The 23,018-nt window shown below is 48.3% G+C and overlaps 1 protein-coding gene across 4 annotated transcripts in view; it reads right to left on the bottom strand.

Moving 5' to 3' along the window:
- The window catches only part of ITSN2 (intersectin 2), a 1,355,209-nt gene that overhangs the window by 359,602 nt on the left and 972,589 nt on the right, over positions 1 to 23,018 (bottom strand). For all 4 annotated transcript variants that reach the window (XM_086926255.1, XM_086926257.1, XM_086926256.1 and 1 more), the window contains one exon: positions 16,964 to 17,130. In XM_086926255.1, the coding sequence (XP_086782381.1) occupies positions 16,964 to 17,130 (167 nt within the window). The remainder of the gene's footprint in view (positions 1 to 16,963; positions 17,131 to 23,018) is intronic.

Below are 23,018 nucleotides of genomic sequence, written 5' to 3'. Positions count from 1 at the left end.
CTCCGTAGCCACGGTAGGAGGGGAGACAAAACCAGTGTCTGGGGAGGTATCCAGGTCACTGGCTTCCCCTAGTTCCTGTGTCCAGTCCTGAAATGACTGGCACTCAGGTGCCAGGGGGTCCTCAGACACCCCCCCCATTTTCAAAATGTACTTTGAAAGACAACCTAGACTGGTAATGGAATACCCAGGCTTTCTCCCATCTTATTTTTCTCACAACCCAATTCATGCTTTGGGTGGATCTCATAATGCGTGAAAAAATTTCCAATCAGCCAACACTACCTTAAAAGGAGGTCAGGAGTAACAGTTTTATAGAAGTTGTTAAGGACGACTTTGAAGTTAGATTGAATTGTGCTTTTTAATTGATTTAAACTTCAGCAAACATCATCACAGACAACAAAATATAAAGAAAAATGAAAGATGAACATTGCAGAAGGATTCAGCCTCAGAGGGGAAAATATCAAATTATGATATATATAGTGTGGCTTACAGTGCTTGTAAAATTGCAGGGTCTCAGATGTCCGTATGAGGCCGATCTCAGTTCACGAGATATAGGGAAGAGCTGCAGTGTGCATATAGACGCGAAGTGAATGATGGTTCATCCCCTATCCCCATGACCAAGCGGTGCCACCTCTCCTTGGTCGCGCGTTACCAGATATGTGCAAAGAGGAGCCCACATGTCGCGGGCAAGCTAATGTCAGCATTAGTGCCCAAAATTAGTCACATTTTTCTTGGTACTAAGTCAAGTCCTTTAGCCAATCAGTATTCTATGGAGCCAAGCGTCTCCTCCTGTGCATTGTCACCCTTCTCTTGGCCATGGCAACAAGTTTGTGATAGGTAGCTGAAGCATCTCTCACACAGCCCATCAATGCAACCATGGGTTCCCTGCAGATGGCCCAGCCCGTTACACCCTCAATACAGTTGAAACTGAACTGAGGCACTCGACACCATCACCAGGCGAAATGTAAAAAGTAAGCGTCCTCCTGCCAATAGTGAACACATCATGAATTGTTCCGCAATCCCATTTTGCAAAGCTCTATTGGGGCATGGTAAATCCTGTGTAAGTACTTGATATGTACTTGCATCAGCCTGTAATTTGCGGAGAGCGCAGCCACCTGGGTGCAGCAATACTTCGGGCATTTGTCAGTCAGTGTGGGTCCCAGAGCACTCTCCAATGTTCAACCGCCCCCAGGCAATGTCACAGGCGCTCCTTCTCATACTGCTCTGTATAGTCTAGTAAATCGTTTTTTAGGTGACGGAGAGGCAAGTATGTTTTCCAGGGCAGTCAAGCCAAGAGGCTTATGGTGGAAGATGGGGTGCAGCATTTTGCCCAGATGCGTTATTATAATAAAGGGCAATAGGTGTACCATCTCGGTACAGGTAGTCCATTTCCTTGAGGCCAGCAAGGGGCAACTGTTTTCAAGACCAGCCCTCCAGAGTACACATTAACATTCAATTACACTCCAACTGTAATTTAGTTGTGTAAAGGCAGTCCAGTCACTCTTGTCGTCATTACCATTCCCAGGTTAATATGGTGTATCCAACCGTGTCTACCATGCCTCAAGAGTGTTTTGATAGCATGCATATCACCATAGCCTGGGGGCACAGAGATGCATTATCTGCCTCTACTGCTATGTGTGGCAGGAATGATGTGGGATGAAACCCTGGCCGGACATGCTGCACTTATGCACAATAATAGTACAACTCAAAGTCAGGGGCACAGAGGCCGTCCTGCTCAAACGGGAGCATCAGCACATCTCAAGCCAATCGAGCCTGTTGTCCGCCCCAGTCAGTCCAGTCATCTCTGATCGGAGACAAGCAAACAAGGTTCTAGCAAGAATGTTAGGGATAGGTGTGAAGAGATGAAGGAGTTTAGGCAGTACCACCATCTTGGCTATACTTCCTGCCTGTGACAGCTGCAGGCCGATTTACACAGGAACTTTCTCCTTTAGCCGCTCAATGACAGTGCCGTAGTTCTCTAGCCACAGCTGGTCCAAATCAGTGCTGACCCATACACCCTGGTAACGGATGGAAGCTACAGACCACTCAAGGGGGAATTCCGTCGAGAAGCGGACGGTTGCCTCCATCAAGGGGAAGATGACAGACTTGGACCAATTACTGTTAATTCCAGTGAGCTCGCAGAAGTGTATAAACTCACGGAGCACAATATGAAGGTTGCAAGCCAGCTCTCTGATGTAAAGAGTCAAATCATCAGCAATCATGGACGCTATCAGTCCCCAAAACTGGAAGTAAGTGCAGGAATATCAGCAAGGATCGACTTTTCTTAGTAAAGTGCCAATTTTGTGTTTGTTTTCTGACACACTATTTAGCCTCTTCAGGGATTTAAACATGTAAGCCATGTTAACAAAATCTGTGATCTGCAGCACACTAAACAGATTAAAGTTATAGATTTTTAACTTGAAGTGATTTTAGACATGGACTTACTGTAATTTCACAGATCAAGTGTAGAGTACTGCGCAAAGACTCGTGACATTTTTTGATGTGATGCAAACGTTTTGCTGTATCAGAAACACACAATAATCTGATATAAACGCACAGAATGTGCTGCTGTATGGAAATAATATTCCTTGATATTGAAATAACACCTGAAGTTTCCCTTAAAAACGTATTAGGAATTTTGGGGTCCGGATTTGAAAAACAGATATAAATGTCAGTCAAGATATTTTAAAATGTTCTTGGACAAGTACATTTCAAATCCTCCTGACCAAGTAGGAGCTTGCTTGCAAAACTCAAGGAATGCAATGTAAGAGTTGAATGGATGCCCAATCTGATTCAAGCTTTCTTTATGGCCGGTCACTGAATGTCCAAAATGCCCTCCCTAGAGGTTTATATCTTATCTAATGTGGACAAGTCAAATTTGGGCAGGTTTGCAGTTGTCAACACCAGACCTATTCCTACGAAATGTGTGGAGATTAAACCACCATACATTTCTCAACACGGACACCCTTCTTAGAGTGTCACCGCAGTGGATTATGTTTTCACAACTGTCTCATTGTGTCCTAGATCACTATATTAATTAAACAAGCATTTACAATGCAATGGTCTCGGCATTATTAAAGGTAGAGCTATTGGCATTGCTCATGACATTTTTTTTTTAAAATCGTAAATAAATGGCATTGTCATTTACATTGCCAATAGCTTAATCGTTAAATAAATTGCATTGTCATTTACAATGCCAAGAGTGACCCATGCTTTGTGGCTGCACTGCAGTTGTGAGCAGAGTGACCCATGCTCTGAGACTGCACGGCAGAGAGCCCCCCCCCCACACACAGAGAGCCCCTCACACACACACAGTGCCCCCCCCACACACACAGCCCCCCCCCACACACACAGCCCTACACACACACACACACACAGAGTGCCCTCTCCACACACCCACACACAGAGTGCCCTCCCCACACACACACAGAGCCCCCCCACACACACAGAGCGAGCCACACACACACACACGCACACACACACACACACACACACAGAGCGAGCCTCCCACACACACACAGGGCCCCACACACACACTCACGTGAATGGTGAAATGAAGACGTGCTCATGAGGGCAGTGAAGCTGTATACTTTAAAATGCTTACTAGCCACCTTTATTTTCCAAGCGCTGCGAAAACTCGTGTTTGCGTAGTGGTCGGAATTATGAGTTGAGTGTTATTTACTCATCCTAGTAATCACTGGGTGTGTTAAATATCCCCCCTTCTTTAAATTTTGTGAGGTTAAACCTGCCGGAGTGTAACAGGGTAAAAGTATGGTATGCATTCGGAGTTGTGAGAAAAACATGATAAAGACTGCTGCAGGGCAAAAACAAAACAATTGCCTACTGCATACAATATATCAATGAAATAAATATTGTAACGTGACGCTTCAGAATACATTTGGGATGAAAAACATTGCATAAAACACTACAATGGAAGTACTTCACAGGCGGCGCAGGGCACACCAAAAAACAGATTGCATGAGGTGACAGAGGCAAGCTCCCATCTGTGTGCAGAGCCAAAGCCCACTTTGCCCCATCAAGAAGTCTTGTAAAGCACAGATGACTGTGTGCCTCGGCTTACTGTGAACAATGCTTCATTGCATGCACATTCTGCTAGACACCTACACAGACACATCGTGAACGCGTAAACCTGCACTGCATGGTAGGCTTAGAGACGGTTGCTCAGACAGCAGTGAAAAAGTAAACCTAGGACAGCAAATAAAACAAACGAAGTTAATAGGATCTGTCCTTTGGTGGTAATGGAAAAAGAGAGCAGCAGAGCCCTTCCAGCCCTATGGTTTACTCTTTGGCTATTTACTTTCGTGGGTTTGTGATGGTTTACTCTAAGTCTGAACTGCCGGATCTCTGACTCGGCCAGCACACATTTCTGCAAAGAATATGACAAGGCTTGAACTTTACACCGTGAGCACTGCACACCGCAGAAAACCTCTGTTGAACAGGAAAGAGAAGGGGACGATTACAACACTTAGTGAATGGGGGTTGGTAGTGAAACCAGCGAGCAACAGCCGTCAAGAATAAAGTGCCTGAAACTTTATAGTGGCTCCGATGGCAATAAGTAAATTTCATTACAAGACTGCTGACTTTCTAGAGAAGGATGCGACAGCTGTGTGCACGAAAGAGTTGTTTTGCAGTGGTAAATCAGCTTTCATTTGTGGATCATACACTAGGTTCGCCAGCATTTATGTAGCTTTAACTGTGGAAGTTACGCTTGACGTTCCTGGGATTAAGAATGGAATCAGGGATGAAGTAGAACAATTTGGGGGCCAGAAACCAGTGCAAAAATAACTACGTTCTGGGTGCTTTCTCAACAGTTGTCAGTCTTTAAGTGGGCTACTTCATTGTAGGAGACTTTTTGTGCAGACAAAACGGAAAAAAATAGTTTGTACTGGATTATTTTTGTAGTGGGTATGACACTGAAGAGATTCACTTATCATTGGATACCCAAAGGGAGGATCAGGCTAAGGTAGGGGCGGGGCAGAGCAGGACGAAGGAGCTGCGGGCGGAGGGAAGGGGGCAGAGCTGGACGATGGAGCTGCAGGCGGAGGGAAGTGGGGGGGCAGAGCTGGACAAAGGAGCTGTGCGGGGGCAGAGCTGGACGAAGGAGCTGCGGGCGGAGGGAGGGGGCAGAGCAGGACGAAGGAGCTGCGGGCAGAGGGAAGGCGGGGCAGAGCAGGACGAAGGAGCTGCGGGCGGAGGGAAGGGGGGGCAGAGCTGGACGAAGGAGCTGCGGGCGGAGGGAAGTGGGGGGGCAGAGCTGGACGAAGGAGCTGCGGGCGGAGGGAAGGGGGGCAGAGCTGGACGAAGGAGAGCTGAGGGCGGTGGAAAGGGGGGATGAGCAGAGCAGCTCTGGAAACCACCACCGTCTTTCTCCGAGGCAAAGCAGAAATGCCTCGGAGAAAGCATGGTAATTATCGCATTCGGGGCGTGTTTTGCTGTCCTGAGTGACGGGCGACGTCACTGTCTAAAGAACAGCAAAACTTACGCCCCCAAATCCGAAAAAGACGGAGCCTATTCGGAGGGACGGCTCTCTCCTCCAATGGCTGGCCTCCGTTTAGGAAGCCAGCCAATGGGAGAGAAGCAAAAACTGAGGCGGGACAAATAGTCCCACTAAGAAACATTAATTCTCGGACTTCCGGTCTGCCTTTGGCAGACCGGATATTACCGAGACCTAAAAAGTGTGGTATTGTGTCTGCGGGTCCCCCCCTCCCATCAGTGCACACAGGACATCAGAAAAAGGAAGGAGGGGGAAGGAAGGAAAGAAGGTGAGGAAAAGTAGGCTGAGCCTCACTGGAGTAACACCAAGGGAGGTTTACAAGCTGGTATTCGCCTGCATCCTCGGGTTCTCTTCATCAGCATCTGCCTACTATCAGAACTAAAGAGTGGATAGTGCAGGAATAAAAAAAACAAAAAGTGTATATATGTGCTTGCCTCTAAAGTGTGTAAGGCAATGAAACATGTTGGTTTTAATTGAGCATGCGCACATCAAGGAATAAAATAGAATAGTCAGTGTTGCCGAGCTCATTTATAAATTAGAGAATACTGTATTTCTAAGCTAGATTGTGGAATCCCTGGAGGGTCACTTATAGAACACATATATACAATTTTTGTTTTTCTTAGGCACCTTTTTTTCTTCCTTCCTCCTCCTTCCTTTTTTCTGATGTCCTGTGTACACTGATGGGAGAGGACACGAGGCAGTTGTGAAAACATAATCCACTGCGGTGACACTCTACGAAGGGTGTCCGTGTTGAGAAATATATGGTGGTTTAATCTCCAAACATTTAGTAGGAATAGGTCTGGTGTGGATTTGTAGTAATTGAGTGGAGGGGCGACCTGTTCCGACTTCTACCCCTGAGGCTCCTCTTTGTCGATAACAGGTTTGCAGTTGTACCTGTTAAGCATATGCCCACTAGTCAAATGGATATTTCAGTGTAACAGGGCAACAAGCAGGCTTTTTCACAAGGTATGAAATTGCCCTAACCATTGGTTATTATGTAAAGAGATAACATACCAAATTACTGCACTGACGAGCAAACACAACCTACCAACATCATATGATTACCTACTGGGGCTTATGAGAAGACCCAAATCTGATAAGTACCATTAAAAGTAGACCTGCTGCTGTTCCAAACAAACAAACTAAATGCAATGAACCAGTGCACGTACAGTATCAATACAATATACATCTGGCAGGAAGCAATGGGTGATGGTAGAAATTGAAGTGTCAAGACCACTGCCTAGAATAAGAGGACTGCACCCATTCTTATATCATGGGACACAATACTGTTAACCATTGTGGAAAAGTTAACCAAGTTTTAATTTTCAGTATTAGGCTTTTCACGCACGAGCTATGCTTTAGACTCGCGACTTAGAGAAGGACTATACATCTGGGTAAAGTAAACTCCATTGAAGTACGCCTCATTTGGTATGGAGCTCCTTAATATTGAAATGATGCAAAACATTTCACCTGTGACAGGTACATTCTGCTGTATTGCCAGGTCCATAACTTTATGTTAGTCACAACTCATATTCCTTGTATGCTTGTAATATAGCTTAGACGCCCGACAGCTCACCAAGGAAATTTTTTGTGTTTCAATATTCGTGATATCATATCACTGTCAGTAACACTTTTCACTCTAGCTGCACTGTTCAATTCTTTCATAGTGACCATGTATGTTTAATAATGCTTATAATTAAAAACTTTACATTTTCCAGTATATTTCTCCACAGGGGAACAGTTGGGTTGGTTAGAAGAATTGGAAGGAAATTCTTCATCCTCACCATAGCAGAGCCTCTACCTTGGATTGTGCTCTATGGTGACTGAGAAAGGGTCCCACATTGTTTTGTCCAAAGGAGATCTTTAAGTGCAATTGTTCATGGTAGATAAGGAAATCTTCAATTCTTTACAAGCCAGATCTTTATGAATTTTGTTTAAGGGCAACATTGATTCTGAGGGTAGACTGTTAGCTAGAAAGTAACATATGCAGCTATTATGATGTACAGTTCTTTAAGTCCTAAGTTGAATCTCCTGGTAAAATCACACAATACCATACATGAAAATGTTGAAAGTCTTCCACCTCTGAGTGAAAAACAGAAACCCCCTCAATTTTGTATTTCATTGCAAAATTTGAGATCTTCTGAGGTCACCATTTGGGACATCAATTTAACTTCTTTTGAACTGTGTTTGCTGGGTCTAGATCAAATGACTTGCCAAAAGTTTCTGAATTAACTCCTTAATCTCCCGGTGGATAACAATGGGTATTACTTTCAAGTTAGTGGAGTCAACGAAGATGCATAAGGCTTTACCTCCAAAATTAAGAATTAAATGTTAAAGCACACTTACCTAGCTATACACAGTTATGAAAGGACAGCCATATTTTATTTAATACCAGGTGCTATCATTACCAAAACAGTACCTTGAGGCTAAAACATGTTTAGGTTTTGACTAGCGAGCTGCGCACTGCGCAGCTGCAGGGAAAACCTTATGAGAAGAGTAGAGTGGCTTTGGTCCCCGCCTCTGTTTCCATTGGCTAGCTCCATAAATGGAGGCTAGCCATTGGAACAGACATCTGCTCGTCATCCTGAGAGCAGATTCGGGGGCATTCCTGCAAATTTTAGGCTTTCCGCCCCTTTCGAAATCGTCATGCGGCGGTGGGCGGTGTTTATTTTTTTGTCGCGTCCATGTTTCTTTTGTTCATTCTGCGGCTGACCGCCGCCGAAGGAAGTCTTGGTCCACGTGAGTGCTTTTGGCCGTTCTCGCCTCTCCTCCCCCTTCCGCCGTCATTGTCGTCTGTTTCTCTTTTATTTTGTAGGTGTAAGATGCCCCGTGTTGCCTCGTAGTAGCGTTGCGATCAGCCCCCCCCCCCCCCTCCTCCCGCTGTCCGTGTGCCTCGAAGTAGCGTTTGCGATCAGGTAAGCATCTGTGTGTGGTTGTTGTTGTCTGTTGTTGCCGTACATCTTTGTTTACATCAATCTGATCTGTTTATCTTTTGTTTTTGTAGGATTAAGATGCCCTGTGTTCGACTGTTGAGGGATCACCTCTTTGCGTGTTCCGTCGTTGTAATCTGTTGTTTCCTTACATTAATGTTATCTGTTTCTCTTCTATTTTGTAGGTGTAAGATGCCCCGTGTTGCCTCGTAGTAGCGTTTGCGATCAGCTTCCCCCCCCCGCTGTCCATGTGCCTCGAAGTAGCGTTTGCGATCAGGTAAGCAGCTGTGTGTGGTTGTTGTCGTCTGTTGTTTCTGTACATCTTTGTTTACATCAATCTGATCTGTTTCTCTTTTGTTTTTGTAGGATTAAGATGCCCTGTTTCCTGACTGTTGAGCGATCACCTCTGAGTGTTCTGTCGTTGTAATCTGTTGTTTCCTTACATTAATGTTATCTGTTTCTCTTTTGATTAGTAAAGGAGGAAAAATATCAATACACCCTGTATTACCTTAGCTTAACTTGTTGCTCTACTTTACTATGTGTTGTCTTACAATGCTCACTTCTTTCTATTCCATATGCCTTTCCTAGCATTATCTTGCTTAACTGCACTCTACTTTTTATTATGCACCCATTATTTGAGGATGTTGGTCTACTGTGCTATATGACACCATCATCTAAGCTTGCATTGTGTGTGTGTAGAACTCTATGTATAAGTGTAGAACTCAGTATGTGTGTAAACTCTGTGTTTAAAATGTGTAGGGAGGCTCTGTATGCGTAGTACTGTGTGTGTACAACTGTGTGTGTATGTTACTGTATATGTGTGTAATGCTATGTTTGTATAATGCTGTATGTGTGTAATTCTGTGTGTGTACAATGCTGTGTGTGTGGAATGCTATATGTGTGATGCTGTGTGTGCATGATGCTGTATGCATATAATGCTGTCTATGTGTGTTATAAGATGTGTGTGTGTAGCAGTGTGTGACTGTGTAGCTGTGTATGTGTGGAGCTATGTGTACAATAGTTGAGTGATGCTATGTGTATGTGTGATGTTATGTATATGTAATGCTATATGTGTGTAATGAACAAGTTACTTACCTTGGGTAACGCTTTTTCTGGTAGATACACTCACCTTGTGAATATCCCCCTTGCGTCAGCAACATTCGGAAATTCTTTTTGTAGCTTTGCACCGACGTGGATGCGGACGTCACAGAGACACGGCTCCACTCGCGACTCCGCTGACGTCACCGACGCCTATAATAGACCCACGCCGGCGTGATGACATCAGTTCCGCCCTTTTTTCCGTGCCTTCGAGGCACACGGACGGACCGATGACAGTAGAAATGTACACAATATACACAGTATAGAAATAAAAGTAACACACACAGTGTGAAGTAAATGCAAATAAACATTTTACAATAAAACAATCCATTAGAGATACTCTGGCAAAGAAGACTGGACAACGGGGAGGCGGGTGGGTCAGTGAGGAATCCACAGGCAGATATTGTATCTACCAGAAAAAGCGTTACCGAAGGTAAGTAACTTGTTCTTCTGATAGATACATCTGCCGTGTGGATTCCTCACCTTGTGAATAGAGTCCCACAGCAGTCCCCACTCCCGGAGGAGGGTGTCCACTCTTCTAGACCAGGAAATCCTGAAGAACAGAGCGCGCAAAATGACCCTACCTCCTCACTTCGGTATCCAAGCAGTAGTGCTTCGCGAAAGTGTGGAGGGAAGACCAAGTTGCGGCCCTACAAATATCCTCTACAGGCACACCTCTAGCCAATGCAGAGGTCGAAGACTTAGCCCTAGTCGAATGAGCTCTTATGCCCTCTGGTGGTTCCTTACCGGCCAAAGAGTAGCAGATCTTAATGCAGAGGACGATCCATCTCGACAAAGTCCTCTTATGGACCGCTCTTCCCTTCTTGCAGCCAGCAAAGCCAATAAAGAGCTGGTCATCCATGCGACAGTCTCTAGTTCTGTCCAAATAAAAAGACACCGCCCTCTTGGGGTCCAGACGGTGCAACCTCTCCTCCTCCTTGGAAGGGTGAGGTGGAGGATAAAAGGAAGGGAGGGTGACGGATTGACCAAGGTGGAAAGAAGACACCACCTTCGGCAGAAAAGCAGCCCTGGTCCTTAGAACCATTCGATCAGCATGAATGGACAGGAAAGGGGGCTTGGAACTAAGAGCTTGAAGCTCACTTACCCTCCTTGCCGAGGTTATCGCAACGAGGAAAACAGTTTTGAAAGTCAGGAGCCTCATGGTACATTTATGAAGAGGCTCGAAAGGAGCACCCATTAAAAATGTCAGAACTAGATTCAAATCCCACTGAGGCACAATAAAAGGGACAGGAGGGAACTTATTAACGAGGCCCTTCAAAAACCTCAAAACTATAGGAGATTTAAACAGAGAAGGCTGGTCAGGCAAACAAATAAACGCCGACAGCGCTGACAGATAACCCTTCACCGTGGCAACAGCAAGCCCCTGCTGAGCCAGAGAAAGGGCAAACTGGAGAACATCAAATAAATGGGCCCTCAAAGGGTCTATGGACTTCTCCCTGCACCAAACAACAAACTTCGACCACCTATAAGAATAGATGGACTTAGTGGAGTCACGCCTGGCTGACAAAATGACATCCACCACATCGTGAGGGAGAGAAAAAGAAATCAGGTTGCCCCGTTCAATCTCCAGGCATGAAGGTGTAAGGTCTGGAGGTGGGGGTGTAGAACCTGTCCCTCCAACTGAGAGGAGATCTGCCCTGTGAGGGAGACGGAGCGGCGGGTGAGAGGAGAGGTGGAGAAGGTCTGAGTACCACACCCTTCTTGGCCAGTCCGGGGCAATCAATATGACTCGGGCCCAGTCTTGGCGAATTTTCCTCAGAACCCGAGGAATCAAGGGTATGGGAGGAAACGCGTAAAGGAGTTGCGAGCTCCAACTCAACTGAAACGCGTCCCCCAAGGCTCCCTGCATCGGAAACTGGAGGCTGCAGAATGACAGGCAGTGAGCATTCTCGTGAGCGGCGAACAGATCCACCCGAGGAGTCCCCCACATCCGAAAGATGTCGAGAACTACCTCTGGATGGAGCCTCCACTCGTGATCGGCAGAGAACTGCCGACTGAGACTGTCTGCACGAACGTTCAGAACTCCGGCCAGATGATTTGCCATTAGACAAATTTGATGGCCCTGAACCCAGGACCAGAGACGCAGAGCCTCTTTGCAGAGACACTGCGACCCTACACCTCCTTGTTTGTTGATGTACCACATCGCGGTCGTGTTGTCCGTCAGGACTTGAACCGACCGACCGCGAAGGGAAGGGAGGAAGGCCTTGAGCGCCAGACGTATTGCCCGCAATTCCAGAAGGTTGATGTGAAGCAACCTTTCCTCTGGAGACCAAAGACCTTTGACCTCCAGGTCGCCCAGATGAGCACCCCACCCGAGAGTGGACGCATCCGATATTACTGTGGCAACCGAAGGAGGAATCTGAAAAGGCTTTCCTTGAGACAGATTGCCTTCCACACTCCACCAAGACAGATCCGCTGCAGTTTCTCTGGAGATCTTCACCGACTCCCTGAGATCCCCTTTGTGCTGATACCACTGCCTGCGGAGGCACCACTGGGGCGCCCTCATATGCCAGCGTGCATGGTTTACCAACAGAATGCATGAAGCCATCAGACCGAGCAGGCGAAGGACCTTCAGGACTGGAACGACCGCTCCATTGTAAAACAAAGGAATCATCTCCTGTATGTCGCGAATCCTTTGAGGGGGAGGGAATGCACGACACACAGTAGTGTCCAGTACCGCACCTATGAACAGGTTGCGCTGTGAGGGCACCAGGTGAGACTTGGGTACATTTATCGAAAAACCCAACCTGTGCAACAACTGAGTTGTCTCTTGCAGATGATGGAGCACCTTCTCCGGCGACTCCGCTTTGATCAGCCAGTCGTCTAGATACGGAAACACATGTATCCCCGATCTTCTGAGATGAGCTGCCACCACCGCCATCACCTTGGTGAAGACTCGAGGCGCAGTAGTAAGACCAAACGGAAGGACCACAAACTGGTAGTGTTGTGACCCAACCGTAAAACGGAGATACTTTCTGTGCGACTTCAGGATGGGAATATGAAAATACGCATCCTGCAAGTCGATTGACACCATCCAGTCTTCTTCCAGCAGCGCTTGAAGAACCTGCGCAAGAGTGAGCATCTTGAACTTTTCCTGTTTCAGGTAAAGGTTCAAGATCCTGAGATCCAGGATAGGCCGAAGCCTGCCATCTTTCTTGGGGATCAGGAAGTACCGGGAGTAGCACCCCTGACCCCTTTCCTGCTCTGGAACCACCTCTATTGCACCTTTTTTGAAAAGAGCCAGGACTTCTTCCTGCAGGCGAAGCAGGTGGTCCTCCGAACAATAACCCTGGCAAGGAGGGTAATTGGGAGGGAATTCCCGGAAAGGAAGTGCATACCCATTCCCTACAAGATTGAGAACCCAAAGATCCGATGTAATTAATTCCCAATCCTGTAGGAAATGAGTAAGCCGATCCCCCACTCGGCCCACATGATCCGGAATGGCGGATCTAGGGCTGCTTTGCTGCGTTGGCTGGGGGTTGGGAAGGAGAGGAGGAGGAGGAGGAGGATTGACGACCTCTAGGGCGGGATCTTTGTCTGCCCCTGTACGACTTGTACAGCGTATTTTGTTGCTGCTGAGGCTGCTGCTGGGAAGGTCTGTAAGAGCAAAAGGAAGATCTTCCGAACCCCCTGAAGCGTTTACCAGTAGTTCCTCTGGACTGAAGACCCAAGGACTTTGCAGTGGCCCTACTGTCCTTAAAACATTCCAAGGCAGCATCAGCCTTCTTGCCAAACAATCCTGAGCCATCAAAAGGCAAGTCCAACAAAGCAGACTGGACGTCCGCAGAGAACTCTGATGACTTAAGCCAGGCGGCCCTCCTGGTGGCCACAGATGAACCCATGACCCTTGCCACCGAATCAGCAGTGTCCAGGCCACTCTGAATCACCTGTCTCGCAGCTGCTTGAGTGTCTGAAATCACCTCCTGAAAATCCTTCCGGTCATCTTCAGGAATTTTCGGAACTAGCTGCTTGACAGAATCCATCAAGGCATGGATATACCTCCCCATCAGGCATGTTGCGTTGGTTGACTTTAAAGCCATACTGGCTGATGAGAAGACCTTCCTGGCACCCTGATCTTACTTCCTGGATTCCTTGTCCCCAGGAACCTGTGGGAAAGCTCCAGCAGACTTCTTAGAGCAAGCAGCCTGCACCACCAAACTCTCAGGCAAGGGATGAATTGATAAAAACGCAGGGTCCTCAGGTGCCACTCTGTACCTCCTCGCAACTGTTCTTGAAACTGCAGGAGCAGACAAAGACTTCTTCCAAACCTAATAGATGGGCTCAGTCAAGGCCTCGTTGAAGGGTAACACAGGCTCAACTACTGACGAGGGAGAATGAAGAACCTCAGTCAAGATGTTAGGCTTGTAGTCAGCAGTAGGAAGAGTAATATTCAACAGACTCGCTGCTTTTTTAATAACAGTGTGATAAGGCACCACATCCTTTGATGGCACATTGGAAACTGAAGCCAACTCCCACTCATGTGACAGTTCAAGCCCACTGGCCTCACACAAATCTTCAAAAGGATCCTCAGAATCCCGTAACTCTCCTTCTTCAGTATCTGAATATAGATACCTATCCTCTTCCAGAAGTCTCTGAGCCTTTCTCCGAGACCTTTCCTTCACAACCGAAGCCAACGGGTTCGGAATCGACTCCGACGGCGCCGGAGCCGGCGTCGAACCCGACGTCGGACGAGGCTTCTCAGCTCGAGGTCGGACAGAATCCTGCCTCGGAGTCGTAGGCATCGGCGTCGATGTGACTGGCGTCGACGGAGTCGGCGTTGAGCGCTTCGGCGTCGACGACACCGGAGGTGTCGGAAAATGCCAATGCGGTGGTATAGCCGGCATAAAAGGCATGAAGGGCGCAGGGGCGTAAGCCTGGGGAACACCCAAGTTGAAAGCCATAGGACCCGTGGGACCAACAGGTGCACCAGACGGGAACATTGCCCTGGAATAGACACCAAGCATGGCGTTCAGAAACTGAGATGGATCCTGACCTGGAGCTGGAAACTCAGGATAAGATTCTCTGGGTCGTTCCTGAGGAGGCGGAGTCGAGACGACGTCGACCTCTTCAACGAGTCCTGGAACCGGGGTCGACGAACCCGCAGGCACCGGAACCTCGACTTCACCAGCCCCCTGCTCCTCACCTTCATCCTCCTGACCAGAAGGATTGGATGGAACTGGAGAATGGACCTGCTCCTGTGATTCGGGTGAACCTGGTTGTGAAGCCTCACCAACAGAGACATGCTCCGACTCCGAAACCACCACCTCTTTACTCAGGAGCTTGACCTGGGACTTCGGTCTCGAACCAGAGACTTTTCCGGAGCGATGACGTGACTCATGGCTCCTCTTCTTGTGCTTCTTCCTCGAAGACTTCGAAGCGTGAGCTGAAGACGACTCAGAGCGTGACCTCGATCGAGACCTCGACCTCGTCCTCGATCTCGAACGACGAGTTCGAGACTTCGAAGATTTCTTTTCCTTCTTACTCTTTAGCTTAGCCACAAGGAGTTTCGCCTCTCTCTCCCTTAGCGCCTTCGAAGTCATCTTCTTGCAGCAAGCACAGTCTTCGACGTCATGGTCGGAGCTTAAACACCAGACACAGCAGTCATGTGGATCGGTGATGGACATAGTCTTGCCACATTCGTCGCAAGCCTTAAAACCAGTCTTCTTTGACGACATCTCGAAAAATATAACGTTAAACAGAAAAACAGGTAAATAGTAACAAAGTTACTGTAAAGCTACAGTACGATCCCTGAAAACCGTTAGCGTCGACGACGCGGAAAAAAGGGAACTGATGTCATCACGCCGGCGTGGGCCTATTATAGGCGTCGGTGACGTCAGCGGAGTCGCGAGCGGAGCTGTGTCTCTGTGACGTCCGCGTCCACGTCGGCGCGAAGCTACAAAAAGAATTTCCGAATGTTGCTGACGCAAGGGGGATATTCACAAGGTGAGGAATCCACACGGCAGATGTATCTATCAGAAGTGTGTATATATAGCAATGTCTGACTGTGTCTCTGTGGCTGTATGTATGTGGAGCTATAAGTACAAGAGCAGAGTGATGCTATGTGTGTGAATGTCATGCTGTGTGTGGCTGTGTATGTGTGGAGCTATGTGTACAGGAGCTGAGTGAGGCGATATGTATGTGTGATGCAATGTGTGTGTGATACTATATGTGTGTGATACTGTGCGTGTCTACAGCAAGGTCGAACTGTGTACCTCTGTACAAGTGTATGTGTGCAGCTATGTAAATGTAAATGTAAATGTAAATGTAGTTGAGCTTATATAGCGCACAGCTACCCGCAGTGGGTGTCCCGGCGCTTGCTTAGGGAACCCGTCCTGATATTCCCCTGTGTGATAGCCCCAGCGGGTATCCACAAGGTGAAAGTCAGGCATCCCGCCGCGAGGGGCCGTTGTGGAGATTAAGCAAGCTATTGCCCAGAGTCGCAGAGTGTGAACCCGTGAGTCGAGAAGGCACCGGAGCGAGAATTATCGAGTCCATGGAATTTTTAGCCCAAGATCCGCCGAGGCGGGGAATTGAACCCTGGTCCAGGACCGATCTCAGCTTCCGGGTCTGCCGCCTCTAACCCCTGAGCCACACTTCTCCATGTATACAAGAGCTAAGTGATACTGTGTATGTGATGCTATGTGTATATGATGCTATGTGTGTGTATGTAGCAATGTGTGGCTGTGTGTGTCTGTAGCTGTGTATGTGTGAAGATATATGTCCAGGAGCGGAGTAATGCTGTCTGTGTGTGATGCTATGTGTGTGATGCTATGTATGTATAATACAGTGTAACTGTGTATGTCTGTATAACTATGTATGTATCGTGCTGTGTGTGTGTAGTTCTCTATACAAAGCCAGTCAATATGTGTAGAAGGAGAGCTCTGTGTGTGTGTATGTCTCAGTAGACATATACCTAGGTGTGTGTATAAGTGCAAATGCAATACGTCTAACATTTGCTACACATAAAGCTATTTACTAGTAAACAACAACGCCATTTATTTATCTGTTTACTCAAAAAAAAAAAAAAAGATTTTAACATTTACAATGCCAATAACTCTAACATTGTCAAAGGCAAAACCGTTGCATTGTAAATGCTTGTTTTTTAAATGCTAAGAAGCCTATTAAACGGAGCAAACAGAAAACCAAATTACAGCATGAAAATAGAATTTTCTTTACCCTTCTCTAGGTATTACAATGATGTGTATGCACAACTCTCCCTGCACGTACAATATGATATCAATGTAACCGTATGCAAACACAACATTACAATTCACAGTTTGAGAGCTGTGGTATTTCATTACCAGTGATGAAAATCAGGTAAAATTATGAAATTCAAGAAATGGCATTAAAATTTCAAGAGCAAAAAGACATCAAGAAGTTGTGCCTACATTATCGAACTTACTTCATTATCCTTTTGTCTAACATAATTTGAAGGGAAGATGCCAGTTCTGCCATCAATTGAGCCTGTCCACCATTCACCTTCTTTCTGAGAGACTATAATGACATCCCCTTCAGAAAAAGTTAAATCTCCAGGTTCTGAGCTTGTGTATGTGTAGAGTGCCACATACTCTGGAAAAAACGATGATTATTTTTACAAACCAACGAAAATGATGCTTGGTAGAGAGTATGTTAAGTCCACATGGTGTTTTCAGTAGGTGTTAACATTCATAATATTACTGCTTGTTTTCACAATAAAATACAAAGATATTATATGACAACATGGGAACAAATGAAATACAATATTAAAAGTCAATTTTTTAAATTATATTTGCCAACCACTGTAATGTAGACCAATGCTTGACAAATGCAGCCAGCACATTTTTGAGGAAGAACATTACACTCAACACGGCAGTACTTCTGCTTTTTCAAATACATTCATCTTGCAAGGTTAAAAATGGGAGGGCTTGGAAAAATAATTCACCCCTGCACATACACCTCGAACATATGAAAGTTAGATAGATAAAAAGAAAAAAAAAAGTTACTTAGCGTCTGGAACACTTTTGGATAGTCTTACCGCAGATTTCCCACATTTTGGAATATCCTACAGGGGCCCAACTGGAGCTGGAGACCTTTTTGACAGTGCTCCCATACCAGGCAGGTGGAGCCTTAAAGAACGAGTTACTTACCTTCGGTAACAATATATCTGTAAGAAACAGTAGTTAGTATTAGAATCCTTACCTTAGAATATCCCCAGGCGTCAGACTGCATCCGGAAATTTTTGCGTAGCAATACCGCTGCGCGTCGTTAGGCGTCGTCTCTGGCTCCGCATCCGTCGTCGGCGTCGGAAAGACGTCGTCTGAGTACTTAGATGCCGCCCATGCGCGCTGACGTCAGTTCTTAGCCACAGCTTTTCCGCGCCAGATACGCAGAGCCATGCTAGAACCAACACTGGTGCCAAGAAACTAGGGCCCTCAAAGGGATGGCCTTAACCCTAGATATCAGTTCGCAGAACGGGGAGGATGGGTGGGGCGGTAAGGAATCTAATACTAACTACTGTTTCTTACAGATATATCGTTACCGAAGGTAAGTAACTTGTTCATCTGAAAGAAACACGTTAGTATTAGATTCCTTACCTTAGAATAGATACCCCAGCAATACCAACCCCGGTGGTGGGTCTGCGAACCAATACTCACACCAGGAAGTCCTGGAGGACCGAACAGCCAAAGAAGCCATCCCTCTGGACCTGACTGTCCAGGCAGTAGTGCCTTGCAAAGGTGTGCAGCGAGGCCCACGTAGCCGCCTGGGAAATGTCCTGCAGGGGGACTCCCCGACCCAAAGCAGTAGTAGCCGCTATGGCCTGAGTGGAATGGGCCCTCAGCCCAACTGGAGGCTCCTTTCTAGCCAAGGAGAAGCACGCCTTGATGCATAAGACGACCCACCGAGAGATGGTCCGTTTATGCACCGCCCGTCCCTTCTTCGCACCCACGTAACCAACAAAGAGTTGGTCATCCACCCGGAACTGGCGTGTGCGATCCACATAGAATGAAAGCGCACGTTTTGGGTCCAGACGATGGAGCCGCTCTTCATCCTTTGAAGGATGCGGAGGCGGGAAGAAGGAGGGCAAGGTGATGGACTGCCCGATGTGGAAAGCAGAGACTACCTTGGGCAGGAAAGATAGTTTTGTATGCAGCACCACTTTGTCCGGATGCACAGAAAGGAAAGGGGGTTTGCAAGATAGAGCCTGGAGCTCACTCACTCTCCTGGCAGAGGTGATGGCAACCAGGAAAGTTGTCTTCAAGGTGAGAAGACGGAGAGGACAAGAGTGAAGCGGCGCAAAGGGAGCGCACATCAGGAAAGTAAGAACCAGGTTCAAGTCCCACTGAGGCATCACAAAAGGATCAGGTGGAAACATGAGCGTGATGCCCTTCAGAAAACGAGTTACTATAGGGGACTTGAACAAAGAAGGTCGATCAGGCAGCCTTAGGAAGGCCGAAAGGTCAGATAGTGCCCAGAGCAGAGCCCTGCTGGGCAAGAGAAAGAGGGAAGAGAAGAACTTCAGAAAGAGGGGCAGAAAGGGGATCCACAGCCTTTGCTGTGCACCATGCCACAAATTTGTTCCACCGGCAGGCGTATACCGACTTTGTGGAGGGACGCCTGGCTGCCAGAATAACATTACAGACTTCAGGAGGCAAGTCAAATGGCCTCAACTGCCGCCGCTCAATCTCCAAGCATGGAGGTGGAGACTGGACAGGTTCGGTGGAGGACCGTCCCCTGCTGCTGCGACAAAAGGTCCTCCTGAAGAGGCAGACGGATCGGGGGACCGACTGACATATTGAGTAGCTCGGGATACCACAACTTTCGAGCCCAGTCCGGAGCCACAAGGATGACTTGGGCCCGGTGGCGCCTGATCTTCTTCAGCACTCTGGGCAGAAGTGGTATAGGCGGAAAGGCGTATAACAGACCGCAACTCCACTCGCGACGAAATGCGTCGCCGAGCGATTGCCGCCTTGGAAATTCCAACGCGTAAAACTGATGACATTGCGCGTTATCTTCTGTGGCGAATAGATCTAACCAAGGCTCTCCCCACTGCAGAAAGATGCCTTGCGCCACGTCCGAGTTCAGACGCCATTCGTGATCCATCGAGCACCGTCGGCTGAGTTCGTCCGCCCTGGCGTTCAGAGAACCCGCCAGGTGGTGAACCACCAGGGTCACGCCCTGATGTTCCAGCCACTGCCAGAGCCGCAGAGCCTCTTGACAGAGGGTCCAGGACCCCACACCGCCCTGTTTGTTGCAGTACCACATGGCGGTGGTGTTGTCCGTGAACACCTGCAGTACACTTCCCCGGACAGAGGGGAGGAATGCCTTCAGTGCTAGACGAATCGCCGCAGTTCCAGAAGGTTGATATGGAGCCGGGACTCCGCCGGAGACCAGAGGCCTCTGATCTCCGCCTCTCCCATGTGGCCTCCCCAGCCCTGGAGGGACGCGTCCATCACCACCACGTGCTCCGGTTGGGGAAGGGAGAGGGAGCTGCCGTTGACCAAATCGCGGTCCGTCAGCCACCACTGCAGCGGTCTCCCAGCGCCCTCCGAGATCAGGCATGGTCGGACAGGTTGCCCCGATGCTGGGCCCACTGAAACTTCAGGTCCCACTGCAGAGCCCGCATCCGCCACTGGGCGTGATGAACCAGAAGGATGCAGGAAGCCATCAGCCCCAGGAGCCGCAGCGTCAACCTGACCGAAACCCGGGATAACGGCTGAAAGATCGGAATCAAAGCCTGAATATCCCGGACTCGCTGCTCGGGAGGATAAACCCGAAACTGCGCCGAGTACAGAACAACTCCGATGAAGAGGAGGTTTTGGGAGGGGCACAGGTGTGATTTCGGCACGTTGATGGAAAACCCCAGCAGGTGCAGGAGATCCGCCGTAATCTGGAGGTGGTTGACGACTGTTTGGGGCGAGCCCGCCTTCAACAACCAGTCGTCGAGGTAGGGGAAGACTGAAACCCCTAACCGGCGCAGATGAGCTGCGACCACCGCCATCACTTTCGTGAACACCCGTGGGGCGCTGGTAAGGCCAAAGGGGGGCACGGTGAATTGAAAGTGCTCAAGGCCTACCGTGAACTGCAGGTACCGTCGGTGGGCCGGCAGGACGGGGATGTGAAAGTAGGCGTCCTGCAAGTCCAACGCCACCATCCAGTCTTGCGGGTCTAGGGCAGCCAAGACTTGAGCTAAAGTCAACATCTTGAACTTCTCCTTCCTGACCATAGGGGAGATTCTTCAGTCTTCTGATGTTCAGGAGGTCGAAGGTCAAGAGTTCTTCGTGGAAGTTGTCAAGATTAATTTAACTGGGAATGGGACCAGCTCCTACCTTCATTCAGCTAAAAGGGGCTGCACTACGACTAGGTCCCTCCCCTGGGTGGGACCAGGAAGGGGGGTGGTTACACCCACTATCCTTTGTCCAGTCTTGCGCCAGCTCTGGGGCTGGAGTGCCCCAGGAACTGGTTTAGACCAGAGTATGCACAGGGACACCTTGTGTGCCCCAGGAATGTCTCATTCCTTTCAGCCCTGTCCTACCTAATACACAAAATCCTGTCTGGGGTGGTGCTAGCACCTCCCAAGGCAGGAAACCCTTTGTCCGAGCCTCCCTTGCTGGAAGGACTCCCAGCAGCAGGAGGTCAGACTTGTGTCTGTGGTGGCAGCATCCATTTAGTGATGCTGAGGCTCGAGTTAACTTTAACCGGGGTTCACAGTTACATACATGTCGTGTCCCTCTAGAAGGGTGGAATGCTACCCCCGTCGCCAGAATTGGCGAGGGGGTAGTATTCCAATTCGTATGACACCTTACTCGACATGTTTTGATAATGCTATGCCAAAGTTAGCATTTGACCGCAAAGTTCATAATGCACTTAAGAGTATATGGTATAGCGTTATCATGGAACAGCTATTAGGACTTGGTTCTGCAAGCTGCAAACGGGCTCAGCTCATGCCAGAGTACCATCTCACATAATTCCAAGCACTCTGCCTTCAGGATTGATAAGGACTGCCATAGGAGTGACTGATAGGAATTTATGTGTCCATTTTAGGTTTAGATATAGGGAACTATATCTAAAGCAAAGGGTGATTACACCACCTTGCCCCAGCTGTCGTGCAGCCAGTTGTGTCTGTTTAGATGGCCAGCCAGGGGTGGCATAATACATGCTTCAGCCCCTGGTAGGCCCTGGGTACACCTATGCCCTGGGTACCTAAGGTACACTGTACAGGGGCTGATAAGGTGACTCAGTATCCAATTAGATATGTACCTATAGTACATGGAATCCATTTTACAGAGAGAGCAGTGGGCCTGGGGTCCTGAATAGCAGGGCCCCAGGTCAACTAAGTCGAAAAACCAGCAAAACACCAGGCAAAAAGTTGGGGGCAACCATAGTCAGATATCCACCGTCCTACATAACCCCCCCCCCCCCCCAAACGAAAGGAGATAAGGCTATCCTTGACCAGGTAAGCCTATATTGCCTGAGTGGACATATGAGGTGGTATATGCAGTGGCATGGTTACCCCCTATCTCGTGGTCCACTAAGCAATCCCTCACCCTAAGGGTATCTGAGGGTCTCCACCATAGGGAATCTCTACCTGTGGTGTGTTTTGGCAAAGTAAAAGGCTGGTGCTGGGATGGAGTACTGAAGTGAGACTCCACTAATGTTGGGCTCAACTTTCTCCAATCACTATCCACCATATGTGCCTTTCTTTCCAGGACTGAGTTGCTGTGAGCTCTCAGGGTCAACCTCTGGCTACCTAAAGCTGGAGGCTGAGTCCCTCTGTTTGGCTTACTGGTGGGACAGGTCAGGTTTGGGGCCCTCAGGTCCCAGGTTTGGCTGTGCCCAACAGTGTCCATCTGTGGGAGGTCCCTAGCTAAAAGGGGGATCCCTCAGGAGTTTGTTTTATTTTCACTTGGCTAGGACTACTAGCTTCAGTGCCCTTAATCTGCTGATTGGGGAGTTCTATTGGACAGGGGGCCCTTTGGGGTCCACCACTGGCCTCCCTGACCTCTACAGCCCTGGGCTGACTGAGGCAGGGTAGAGAGGGGCAGGTTACCTGCTCCAGACTGGGTCCCACCTTGGAAGGGTCCACTGACATCAGGGGTTCTGCCAGGCTAGGCCTGACTTCCTCTGGGGCAGTTTCTTCACAAGGGGTAAGATCAGTTCCCTGAGGGGGCTGATCCTTTCCTAAAGTCTGGTGGGAGGGAGATTTCTCTCTCTTCTTCCTCAATGCTCTCTGTCTGAGTGGAGTGATCCATAGTTTCAGGCTTCACAACACTATTATCTGTCTGAGTTTGAGCTGTGGCCATCACAACTCCACCAACCTTTTCAGGAAGGGACTCAGTTTGGGTATGGGCTGTTACCATCACAGCCTTGCCAACCTGTTCAGGGAATGAATCTGTCTGAGACTGGGCTGTGACTTGCACAGCCCTCCTGACCTGTTCAGGGAGGACATTTTGGACTGGGGCTGTGGCTATCACTGCCCC

The sequence above is a fragment of the Lissotriton vulgaris genome, chromosome 6 (genome assembly GCF_964263255.1).
Source record: "Lissotriton vulgaris chromosome 6, aLisVul1.2, whole genome shotgun sequence".
Lineage (NCBI taxonomy): Eukaryota > Metazoa > Chordata > Amphibia > Caudata > Salamandridae > Lissotriton > Lissotriton vulgaris.
This window is presented reverse-complemented; position numbering and strand designations above follow the sequence as displayed.